The 13,562-nt window shown below is 40.2% G+C and overlaps 1 protein-coding gene across 7 annotated transcripts in view; it reads right to left on the reverse strand.

Moving 5' to 3' along the window:
- The window catches only part of dennd4c (DENN/MADD domain containing 4C), a 193,019-nt gene that overhangs the window by 172,609 nt on the left and 6,848 nt on the right, over nucleotides 1–13,562 (reverse strand). For all 7 annotated transcript variants that reach the window (XR_014746727.1, XM_084691295.1, XM_084691293.1 and 4 more), the window contains exon 2: nucleotides 5,750–6,060. Coding sequence is in view for 6 of the 7 variants with exons in the window: in XM_084691295.1 (XP_084547421.1) it covers nucleotides 5,750–6,048 (299 nt within the window). In the remaining variant the exon portion in view is untranslated. The remainder of the gene's footprint in view (nucleotides 1–5,749; nucleotides 6,061–13,562) is intronic.

Raw genomic sequence — 13,562 nt, forward strand, 5'->3', positions numbered from 1 at the left:
GACACAGTAGATCATGATGTTCTAAAAAGCAGGCTCCTCAACTCAGGACTATCAGAGCAAGCAGTCTCTTGGTTCCAAAACGACCTCAGTGATAGGACCCAGTGCATTAAACATGACGGTCTCTACTCAAACAATTTACCAATCTGTAAGGGTGTACCCCAGGGTTCTGTATTAGGCCCACTTTTATTCACCATTTACATTAATAATATTGATAAAAACGTGTCGGATGCCAATTTACATTTTTATGCTGATGACACAGTTATTTATTGCTTTGCACCGACTCTTAAACAGGCTATTGAAAACTTGCAGAATGCTTTTATTGTCGTCCAAAATAGCCTTCATCAGCTGAAACTTGTTCTTGATGCAGAAAAGACCAAACTCATGTTGTTTACTAGTTCTAGAGCTAGACCACAAAATGTCCCCTCTGTGGTCACTCCGGAGGGTAGTGTTATACAGGTGGTTACGTCTTATAGATACCTGGGTTTTCTGATTGATGACTCCCTCACCTTTAAGCCTCATGTGCTCTATTTGGTAAAAAAGCTGAGGCTAAAGTTGGGTTTTTATTTTAGAAATAAGATGCGTTTCTCTTTCAATGTAAAAAAGCGACTTGTGGCTCCTACTTTTTTGTCTGTTCTGGACTATGGTGATTTGTTGTATATGCATACCTCTGTTCAGTGTCTTAATATGATTGACTCGGCGTACCATTCATCCCTGAGATTCATCACAAACTGTAAGGCTCGGACTCACCACTGCCAGTTGTACTCTTGGGTAGGATGGCCTGCTTTGTCCACTCGTAGGCTCAGTCACTACCGCACATTTATTTACAAGGCAATACTTGGTGTGCTACCTAGCTATGTATGCTCCCTTATCATGCGGAAAAGTGCTGGTCCACACTTTCTACGTTCGCAGGACTTGGTGTTGCTTTCGGTCCCCAATGTACGGACAGAACAGGGTAAAAAGGCTTTTGTGTACTCTGCCCCCACTGTGTGGAATACGCTGCAGAAAGACCTAGGACTTGTTGAATTAATTTCGTTGAATGCATTAAAGTCGAAAATGAAGGAAATTGAGCTGGACTCTCAAAGATGTCAGTGCTTTTAATAGTTTTTTTTCCTGGTTACAGAAATGGGTCTATTTAGGATTGTTTCAGTGTGAATTGATTTGCTTTATTTTTTAGTGCTATTTTAATTTAGTCCCTGTGTGTTTGTCTGTAACTGTTTGTCTGTAACTGTGGTTCATTGTGCTGCTGCCTGTCTTGGCCAGGTCACCTTTGAAAAAGAGATTTTTAATCTCAATAGGTTTTTTCCTAGTTAAATAAAGGTTAAATAAAAAAATAAAAAACAAAAATCAGTCAAAATTATAATATAATAAAATTATATTAGTCAAACACCTAACTGACCAAACAACAACTGAAATCCCTTTGTAACCCAAGCGTTTTTTGACATGCCGCACTGCATGCTGGGTACCCAAGAGTGCTGACACTGATTATCTAGCTATACTCCGACTGCGTGATATGTCGAGATTCTAATGACCCACTAAGGTCTTGGAGTCTCTTGCATTAAAAGGTTTTGCCCGATTAGCAAGCTATTTTTACTAATGTTTTGTTAGCGATTGAATGGTAATGCAAGCTAAAAACAATGTTAGTAAGCTTGACTAAACTAGTTTTCATAGCAACAGATATCATCAAATCATAAAGGGGGGGATGGTGGTAACATTATAAGTGTCGGGTACAGTAAAAGTGAAATGGAACGTGTCTTTCTGCCTTGAAGCTGCATGCGCATTAGGGCTGTCAACAAATATTCTAAATTCGAATAGTGGTTTAAAACTGAATTTTGAATGTGAAAATTAATATTCAAATGTAAAAAAAAAAAAAAACCCTACCGCAGCGGCAGTGCATCTGTCTGCTTTGTGGGTGGGCGCGCGTGCGCGTCTGAGTGTCACTGCTGACAGTTGACTTTCATGGAAAATGGCAGTAAGTGCAGAACCCAGCTTGACCGCAGCAGAGAAAGTAATTGTAACCTAAAAAAATCTAAGGAGTGATGTCTGGAAATATTTCGGATTTTGGTCAGTTGATGGTAAACTTGTTGAGCCTACAGCTAAAATTGTATGTAAACTATGTAAGCTAGAGTTAGCTTACCATTCAACAACGAGCAACTTGAGGCTACATCTCCATGTTTACCACAGCACAGCTTGCTCAGAGCGTTCAATGTCGGTTCTGTACTGTAAAACTTTAATGTTAATACAGTGTTTCCCCTAGGATTTTGTTTTAGCAGTGGGGGCAGGTCTGTGCTAGCAGGGGAAGAATACAAACAACGAAAATCACCAGTTAACTTAAATTTGCAATTACTGTAGACTAATACAATAACAGGCTTTAATGAACTGAAAACATAAGTTATACGACTTACAGTTCTCAAAGACGCACACACACAATATCAACTGCTCTGTGTCCTTTGCGTGTCTTTCCTATTCTCCGACATGCACTCTAACGGTGCGTTCACACTGCAGCGAGGCGGGCAGAGCGGGGCGTTGGCTTCCCATTCATTTTCAATGAAACCAGGCGTTGACGCCCGCGTAGGGCATTTTGGGAAGGTGAGCGGGGCGGCGACGCTCGCGTAGGGCATTGTGGGAAGGCAAGCGGGGCGGCGAAAGTTGGATTTTCTGAACTTTATGTAAATGAGGAGCGTGAAAACGCCAGCGATGGCCAATCGGGTTGGTTTCTTGTTTCTTGTAACAAAGCAACTGTTGGTAATGGTAAACATTTCTAGGTTTGACAATTTTCAAGATGGAACAGCAACTCATCGTATGTGTGTCTTCATACCCAGTATTGTATGATACGTCTATGTTCGATTACAGAGACGTAAACAAAAAAAAATTATGCCTGGCGCAGGGTTGCTGAGGTTGTCGGCGTCCTTGGTGTGTTGTATTTTGTACTTTAATTCAGTTTCTTCACATTACGTAACTTTCTTCTATGCTAGTTGCATAGTCTAGCTAGCTCACCCAGCACACGATTGACATTCAACCCTGAAATGCTGTCTGGCAGCCACTTGCTATCCATACAGTGAATGTGTAGAGGCAAGTCATAATCTAGCGAATGATTTGCACAGATTTCGAGTAATATAATAAAAGGTTACACATGTCAACGTTTATGTCTGATGCATCTTTTTTTCCAGACGAAAAAAAAAAGTTACATAGAGTGCGGGTGGCATTTAATCTTTCACTCGGCCTAAAAAGTGTGGAAAAAGATAACCTATTGTGTGCTGAAGATAAGATCATGTCAAATCTAGAAAGCGTGTCGGATTCTTGCTTAATGTGTGTAAAAGTTGTATTTTGTCTGCACATTTGCCATGACATTATACGAACTACAACAGTGATTTAAGAGAACTACAGCTCTGAATGAATCTGTCTGGCACGCCCCCGAGCGTGGTGCACTGTGGGAAGGCCGGCGGTGCTGAGTGGTAAAAAAGTCTGCAGTGTGAACGCACCGTAACAATCACTGCTGATATACGGCCTAAATCTTGTACAGCCCTACTTCTGATACCGTGGCAGCAGAAATTTAGCCACGGCGGGCCGCCAAGACAAAATCAACATAGGGGAAACACTGTAATAATATTTTTTTCAACCACTGAATGAAGCCTGCCGTATTTGGGACAAAAATCGCTTAAATTGCTTGCACAAAACTCTTGATCAGAACTCAGCATTTGATTATTGTTGTCGTTTATTTTACATCGCGATGCGTAGAGAGCGCGAAGGTGTGTGAGGGAGAGAGAAAGAAAGACTGCGTGTATGCGAGCAAGAGGCCAAGGTCTGCGGTCTTGGCCATTAGTTAATTTACTTATTTTTGTGTAGGTAATTTGTCAAATATGTTTAAACTTAATAAAGTTGATAAATTAGGCCTGCCTACAGTATACGAGTAGTTGTGTTGCGCTGTATTAATTTGTCCTGTTATTGACGTACCTAATGCGCAACCAGAAATTGGAATATGTGTTTTTTTAAAGGAAATATTCAAACGTCATTTTTGAGCAATTTTGACAGCCCTAGTGCGCATCATCATCAAGACCGAGGGTCAGACTGGCCATTGGGAGACTCGGGAGATTTCCCGACCGGCCGGTCAAACAAACGGCCCCTAAGGCCACGGCACTATTTAACAACAAAAAATCCTAATAGTTTACGCTCACTTTGAGGACGGCCTTAATACCAAGCAACTGTTAAACTGGACCGATCCAAAATCCAAAGGGTGGGGGTGGGCATTTCCCCCGTGTAAACTTGAACGGTACACTTGTCCATCCATTTAACAGATCACGATTGGTCAAAAATCTATCGTTTTCCGGGTACAGCCAATTTGTTGGAGCTATTTTAGCTTACATCGTTGTTTCTTTAGCAAAGAAATGGAAAGGAAAATAAAAGGAGAAAAACAACGGCACTGCAAACAAATGCTGCACAATGTAGAAGTACAGGATACATGTTTAGGCCATCAAAAGACGGAGAGAGTTTGCAGCCCGAAGATGCGGCTGTACCGGAGGCGCCAGGTGCTGTAAGCAGCTGTATTTTCAACATTTAGAAAATTCAAATATCATTCCAAACCCTATTGATACTATTTTTCTAAAAACATTATGCATTTGGTATTACTGTTAGCCAATATATAGGCTATACATTTTAAATTAAGTAAAATAAATGGCCAAGAGAAAAAGGCACTCATCTAAATATGCACAACATGTTTTTTGGCTTTAAATAATAAATGTGCTATGTGGCTCAAATGCAATTGTCTTGATTTTCTGTTCAGTGTATTAAAGCAGCCACAGGTGACACAGGGCAAGAGATGAGAGGCTGCTGTGGTGACAGGGTCCAGTGGAGAGACTATGTCAGGTGCAACAATGCAACTGTACACAATAGAGTCAGACCCTGTTAACAGGGTTATTATATGGAAATTAGTTTGTTTAATTGTTTATCATTATTGAATATAGTTAACTGATTATTGTTCTTTTGCAACATCAAATAGCAGATGCAGAAACAGAGACAAGTATGGAAAAAGAAAGTGAGGGAAAAAGTGGAGGGGGCGGGGGCGGGCTGGTCTGTGTCCCGGGCTGTTTTTCGGTCCCAGTCCGACCCTGTCAAGACCCCATCTATATGTAAAGATAACATTTGGTCAAACTGTTCAGAAGTTATAAGCAAAAACAGCCTTTTGTCGCACGTCCACTTTGGCATGCTCTTCAAAATCGTTGGCACGTCAACTAGAATTTCATAAATGTTTGTCAGGTGCTCTGAAGAGGATCTGATTAGATTTTCGTGAAAATCAGAGCGACAGCCTAGGAGGAGTTATGGAAAAATGTGATATCTTTTGAATTGGTATGAAATATCAGAAAAGAACAATCTTGTAGTTTTTCAGAAAGTTCAAAATGGCGGAAAAACGTTAATGACGGAAACAATGTGCAATCAAATAGTCTTGATCCAAGGAATCCAATGATACTTCATTCAAAAGTTACATGCATTAATGCACCTCCATTGGTGACTCATGACCCATTGGTGGCACAAGAGTGCTCAATTGAAGACATGGAACTTGGTGAAAAGGATCAGGAGACTGTCCCCAATGAGTGTGACAAATGTAAAAACGGTTTACCATACAATTCTATGGGCTGCCTTAGACTCCCATGGCAGAATAATAATAAAACTAACAAAAACAATAGTGTGCCAATCAAAAACAATAGTGTGCCAATTGAACTGCCCCAAAACAATAACTCAGAAGCAACATACTTACCCAATATCAATAAGTGGTGGCTTCCCACGGCCCCTCTTGTAGCATAAGAATAGATCCGGGCTTTTGAGGCTTCCATGGTTAAGGTTGGCTTGCTGCCCACTGTAGGTGCTCTCAATGCAGGTGAACCCCTCTGGCACAGTCTCACCAGCTGACTTGTTAATGACTGCTATGTCTGTAATTGGAGCTTTGGGCCCGCCAGACTTTGTGTCTGACAGGTCCTGTTCCAGGGGTGTGGATTTGTCTGTTAGCCCAGCCACCACAAAGTAGTCAGTCACATGGTGACCCTTGTCTTCAATCATGGCTTTCACTACCTGTGAAAAAGTGAGAATGCATTAACAGTGTCTATAAATCTTTTATCCAAAGCAACATCCACATTTTTCTTGAAAATCATGGCTCCAAAGTGCATAGGGTACTTTGGTGGCTATGTCAACGAACAATCTGTATAGCCACAAGTAACCACATGTAATTTAACAAGCAAAATGCAAGAAAAAAAATGCAACAATAACATGAACCAATCTTTAACCTTCAATACAGAAGGAAAAATTATCAATATTGAACCAGTTAACTTTAGCATGAAGCTACTTTGTATTCTAATCAAGGTCAATTGGTCTTCAGAACAGTGTTTCTCCTCCCATTGTTTTGGACGACAACCCGCCCCCTTAAAAGAATAGCAAAACACTAGTGCTGTCAAACGATAAAAATATGTAATTGCGATTAATCGCATTAATGTCATAGTTAACTCACGATTAATTGCAATTAATGGCACATTTTTATCTATTCTTAATGTCCATTCATTTATTTTTATCCCATTATTTTTGGTGATTGGTGATTTTTGGCGCAGAGGTGAGGAAACACCATCGGAGAGACGTTGTTGAGTAACGTTGTTCTGAAACATATGGCGTAGGCAGAGAAATCAATACGACCAAAGTCATCCAAGGTGTGGGGGCATTTCAAACTAAATACATCAAAAAAGTGTTAATTGACCAAGGTGAAGTCAGTTTCATATTCGACGTTTGTCTTACATTCGGAGGATGCTACTTTGCAGCGTTGTGTTAGGGACCGGGAGAAAACTACCCATAACATTTTTTTTATGTAGATTTTATGATATTTTTATGAATATGAAATCTCAAACAGACCCCAGAGTATATTAACAATGTCTGGTATACTTCCACAGCCTTTACTTTTTCAATGAAGTTTCAAATAAATTGACAGAAAATCACTCATCTTTGAAAATAGCTTAATCCTAGCAAATCTTAACTTTTTTCAAAAATCTGTCAAAAAATCTCAAATATACACCAGATTATTCTAATAAAGTCTGGCCTACTTCCACAACCTTTCAATTTTCAATAAAGTTTTATACGAAACTCAAATAAATTGCTCATCTCTGAAAAAAGCATTAAATACACGCTAATATTAATAACCTTTTTTTAATTGTGTGCCTGTTCTGAAAAAAAATTGCACTGTGAATTTCCACTGTCAGTTTTGTTTTTGAATAAAGGGTTGGAAATTAATGTTAATTTTTTATCCGATTCATCAATAAATCGAAAAAACTATCGAAAGATTAATCGATTATTAAAATAATGGTTAGTTGCAGCCCTACTTCACCTAATTTCCAGTCACTTAGTACACTAGGGCTGCCGATCCACTGGCAGCGACTGAATTCATGTGAATTGGCCTACTCCTCACGAGTGGCTCTGTGTGGGAATATAATTTACTTGCTTTCCTAAATTTCTTTGCTGTGCCATCTAGGATGTGCTATCTAGCACATCTAGCAACATACCAACATTGGCTCGCGTTGCCAGCTATCTCATACTACCTTGCGGGGCCTGTCACTTGACCTCCATTGAAAATGAATGGAAGGCAACATTTTGGCCTAAGACGAGACTCTTTTCCATCTGTGCAACAGACCTACTGGTTATAAGGATGTGTAAGATTGATTATGATGTTTGCGTAGATTGACTGCGGTGTTTGCATTAAACTTCAGTACCGTAATTTTATGCCATGCTTGGCGATAATTGGCTTTGACAAATCGTATTTCTTGGCTCTACCGCGGTTAGCAAGGTATAGTCAAAATTCACATCATAGGGCAAATTCATACCGGTATATTTCAAAGCGTTCATACTGTACACCCCTACTACTGGCCATGTGTCCTTGAGCAAGACACTGAACTCCAAGTTGATCCATTGACACCACTTTCCTATGCAAATCAAAAAATGGAAAGATTTGGCTGTAAAACGTTAGCTTTTCAACAAGCCACCGGAGTGACATCAGTCCGGGGACCGCCTTTTTTGGCTCTAGTCTGTATCTTTGTTACGCCCCAAAATGTACATGCAGACCAGCCCACTCACTGGTGTTCTTGCCCAGTCCGAGGTAGCGTAAATCTCCGATGCTAGCAATTACAAAGAATAACGTTTTGAAGTATAACAAGGATATTGAAAATGGACCACGGTCGTAAATGCTGTGTTCCAGGCTGTACAGGGAAGAACACTCAATCTTCCCAAGGAGCCAGGGCCGCCCATAAGGGGGGAAAGCTTTCTGGGGCCCAGCCGTGGTGGGGCCCAGAAGCGAATCATGTTCGTCCTAAATACTTTAAGAAATTATAACCAATTTTATTTTGAACTGAAATACTCACCATTACTTTAAAAAAGCAAACATAAACATTGTATTGTTAAGTTTGTAAAATGTAGCCCGTTTCATAATGACACCCACCCCCCCATCTCTCCTAAAAATGGTATGAGTCGTTTTTTGTTTAGCAATTTCATTTATTGATCTTAGGTTAAGCTAATACTAATGTCAGAGTAGACTACATTTCGTTGCTATGCTAGGACCTGTTCAGAAATCGGGATATCAGAAAAGAAAAGAGAAAAAAAGGAGAAAGCTTTTTCCAGTCAACTTCGAAAGATGCTCCCAGCCAGGCTGCAGAGACGAGCAGCAGTAGCCACGATGCTAGCCAAGAGGAAGCTAGTTTGAGCAAAGCTGACACTGAGAAAACGCAGGTTCTGCATTGCTCGTATTGAGGATATTCTGCACTTTACCATAACCACTTAACTGTGGCAGAAGGAGAAAGGTCCTTCAGTAAACTCAAAACCATAAAAATGACTTGCGCTCCACAATGAGCCAGGAAAGGCTCAATCACAATACTTGCCATTGAGTGTGAATTGGCTAAACAAATTGACTTCAAATACATTATAAAAGACTTTGCATCCAGAAAGATGGCTGTATAATAGGCAAAGATGAAGGCAGGTAAATTGCATTTTATACTAGAAAATGTGGTGTGAGTGTAGCAGATCTCAGTTTGTCAAATTGTTATTTTTATGTTTGTGTGTGTGTGTGTGTGTGTCTGTCCCGGTGCCACACAAGTTGTTAAGGCCTCTCAGTTATATTTATTAAACTTTATGTTTAAGTTTTATGTATAAATATGTATTTGTTTTGCTATAATGTAGCTCCCATCACTGAGTGTGAGCTCTCAGTTTAGTTTACATAGGTTTTATGTAGGAGAGAGAGAGCACACACATGCATGCGTTAATATAAGTAAAGACCTATTAGGGGGGGCCCATTCACTGGACCTTTTCAGGGTCCCAGCCATTTCTATAGGCGGCCCTGCAAGGAGCCAAACATTTGACAGTCATGGCTGCTGTTTGTCTATGAGAAGATCCCGGTGAAGTTCGACACTCAATTATTAATTTGCTCTGAACATTTCATCCAAGACAGTTTTGACAACCTTGGACAATTTCAAGCAGGATTTACTAAGAAGCTGAACCTGAAAACATGTGCTGTTCCGACCGTACGCTCATCACAACTGCAAGCTGTAAGTAGGCTACAGTATGATTTTGTTGCTAACAGTTATTAGCTATTAATTATTAGCTAAACACATCAACATACTTTACTTAGCAAATGACTCTAGCTAGACTAGCTGTAGTCGGCATTTGAAGGGAAGCTTCCGAAAAATAGCCAGAAAATGAATAGCAGTCTGGCCTATTACTAACGCCTGTCTAGATCATCTATTTGAAAGAACTGGAGAAAAGCAGGTGCTTGATACAGGATACGTTAGCATTGCTAATAACTGTTACCGACAAAATCATACTACAGGCGTGTAAACTAGTTTAGCTTGCAAATGCAAGGGCATAGGTAGAATGCGTGATGATTTAGCCTAGTTTATTGACAATGGGGCGAACGTTGTTTCCTGTTCCTGACTGTGTTTCATTCAAATAAATAACCCGTGATGTTATGTAAATCTACAATTCACGATACATGTTTGTCCAGATCTTTGTCAGGTTATTTTTCAGCAAGATATCTAGAGCTAGCTAAATGAAGCTGAGTTGAATCACGATATAGTTTGGTTGCTAAGCTGTAACGTTCTACCCACCAAAGTCAATCCAGTTTGCTTCAACAACAGAAGTGGAAACAACTAACGTTGTCATTTCAAATGATATCTCGTCAATCTGTTGAAAACAGTGTTGTGTAGACACAATAGATTTATCTACACGTGTTTCCTTAAAAAGATGGTGATCATGGGTCATTTGTGGACTGTAATGATAAGTTTTTAATTAGGCTATAATAAGTAGGCCTACTTGAGAATTGTCTGCTGTTTTATACTTGTAGTCCACTGCATCTTGGACACCAGTATTGTAGGCTACTTTGAATTTTCATTTAGCTTTTTATACTTTGACTTTTTTAAAGATACACAGTTTTGTTTCGTTTGAACACAGCGCTCAGGCCCGGAGTGGCCGCTCTGCCCGCTCATAAATTGGACCAGCAGATCGCCTGCTTTCTCTTATTTATTTTTTCCACACACCGAAAAAAATGATGTGTTAAGTTTGTTAACTACTCTGTGACTGATGAGTAAGCTAATAAGCTACACTTAGTTTTAATTTAAATAAACGCATGATCAGACCGTGCATTAAAAACTGCCGTTTTCAGTTGTCGCGCATGCTCTCTTTCTCAAACACAAGTGCGTGTACCAAGGTTGTTGCCATGGAGACAACCCTAAATTGTCATTTATTGTTGTGGAGGGAGTTAGCAAGATGAAGATGATGCAAAAATAATAAAATGGATGGGAAAAAGATGCCAGGAGGAACTGAAAAAGCCAAGTCAGTCACTTCATAAATCTAGGTTCCTGCAAGGTTGGGAAAAATGTTTTCTCAAAAGCCCCGAATCTTTCAGGTAAACATTTTGGTTGTAATTTCCGGAAATATAACAATATGAGTCCAACTTAATGTTCATATTACATAAAGCTAAAAAAAAAAAAAAATCACTGAAATTAATGCAAAAAATTGCTCACGCGAGTGTTAAAGTATGGCTCGGCCCCTGGTGGGGGTGGGCTGGTTTGGGCCATTACACTACCGTGCTGAAAATTGGTCCTGTTTTTGTTTCGTTAAAGCCATTCATAGGGATTCCCACGTACCGTTTAGCCATGCCACCCTGACAAGACTTCTTGCCCCCCCTTTGCCACCACATGTAAAATATTCTAGATCCGCCACTGTCTCTGAAATACTTGTTCAACCTCCACATCTATTCTAGTCAAATTGCTAATGCTGTGGTATCCTTCATGCATGCAAAGGATTATGTAGCCTTCATTTGTCTGCTGTTTCCTACGTTATAAATTGATTATGTTGATCAACATGTACTATATAGGTTCACACTTGAAGTGCCAAGAGGGGTCATTTTGACCCAGTGAAGATTAAAAAAAATCCAGGACCCTGCTTTCTTGACTTTTCCCAGATGTGTGTCTTATCACCCAGTATTTTTACATTCTCAAATGATCTTTTCCCACCGGGAATTTAAGGCAATTTAATCCTGCTTACTGTTAAATAGCTGCCAGGTGCCCTTCGTTCCAAGGCTGCGATTTTCTATCTGCAGATGTCAGGAGATGGGCTCCCGTATGAGAGTTTTCTGTTATTCAGACAAAGTTTAATATATAATGTATAACCATATATATAATCAATAAAAAAAGCGTCGCCCGAACGTCGCCCGAGTGGTCTTTCGGCTTTCTCTCATCAATGTAACTTTCCTAAATTATTTAGACATGTAAACGTCCATATATGTTTATGAAATTTGACACGTAGATTGTTTGGTATGCCTAAAATAATATTACTTACACTTTGCTAGCGATTGCAAAAGAAAATGGTGGCAAAAAGACCGGAAACTGGGTGTCAATAGTAGTTTACAGCGGTCGGGATGGGACACAGTGACGCTAACTCAAGTTCGGTAAGCTATCCTCTGTATTTGCAAGCTATCTAAACTTATACTGTATCTTAAATAAGGCTTTAGGGATGAGCGAAGGCAGGTCACAGGTAGTTTTTTTTGTTTTCTTTGTTAAGATAGCACCCTTATGACCGACTTCTATCTGTTGCGGAATTGTCCTCACGTTACTCTGTCTGTAACCGTCTACATCTAGAAATTGAGCTGTATGGTGCAGGGAACAACTCTGACTGGCTCATGGAGGCACGTGAACAGACATTAGGTGTATTCGACTCCACGCAGCGCCGCAGCCGGCTGAAGCCTGCAGATTGGAGAAAGAGTTTACCATTGCCCAATACATAAAATGACACATTTTCCGACTTAAGGAGCCGTTTATAACTCCTCCCCGACAGCAAGCGGCAACTCTCGCTGGTTGTTTCATGCAGCCACAGCCGATGTCGAACGCACCTATTGGTTTACGGAGCGGTAGATTGGCTTTGCAAAAAAAAAACGTTGATACGGAGCGTTCTATGAACGGAATGACGCATTTTAAATATCGCTTGATCACGCAAATTTAATCGTGGGAAGCCGAAATCGTGATTGTGATTAAAATGCGATTAATCGTGCAGCCCTACTTTACGCTATTTATTATGTCTATGGTTTTCCTACTTGATGTGGTTTCTATCTTCTGTGTCCAATCCAGAGATCCAATCAGGAGCTGTAATAGCAATCACCATGACAACTCACTCACTCAACGTTGGCCGCAACCTCTGTGGGTCACGCAGGTTGTGTTTGTCATTCACAACAACGCAGGCTAATCGATTTGCTAACGGTAGCTAGTCTACCTGTTCTTCCTTAGCAAAAATAATGGTGTGACAAACCCAGCGAAAAGTTGATTCCGAAAATTTGCAAATTTCAGACGGAATGGACTGACAAGAACGCATTTGTGTTGCCGGTGGGGAGCACAATACTGATGTGTTTAATCTGCAATGAGACGTTTTCCCTTGGCAAAAGGGGTAGAGCTAACGTGAAACGTCACTATGACACAAAGCGTAGACACTTGGGCGGTATGACGGTATATACCGTGCGACGGTAGAAATGTGTCTACCGGGAGAGATTTGGCTATACCGTTTCAACCGCGGTATACTCTTATCAGTGTTTCCCCTAGAATTATTTTTATCAGTGGGGGCAGGTCAGGTCTAACCCCCCCCCCCCTCCCCCGGCCAAAACAAAGTGCTAACCCTAACCCTATATTTCGGAGCAGATTAATGTAATAGTCTCATAGCTAATGTAATATTGCACATATTTTCGTGTTTCCCCTAAATAAATAAAGTTAGCATACTTAAAGACACCTTACAGTATGTTCTAAATGGCATAAATGCTGCCAATTAATAATTGACGTAACAACTTATTGTTAATGGTCAGTGGCCTAGCCTATTGATTAAGGTAGGCCACTCGGAAGCATGTACACTGTCTGCTTAATTTTATCTTGATAGGCTGAGCAATCTGTAGCAAATAATAACAATATACCCACTATGTATTCATTAAAACTACTTAGGCATAATAATGCACCTGAGATACAAACGTGAGCAACGGCAGCAATCGCTATTGAATCAACAGACGTGCAATTTCG

This window comes from Hypomesus nipponensis, chromosome 25 (assembly GCF_054491055.1).
Source record: "Hypomesus nipponensis isolate SF chromosome 25, ASM5449105v1, whole genome shotgun sequence".
In the NCBI taxonomy this organism is placed as follows: Eukaryota; Metazoa; Chordata; class Actinopteri; order Osmeriformes; family Osmeridae; genus Hypomesus; species Hypomesus nipponensis.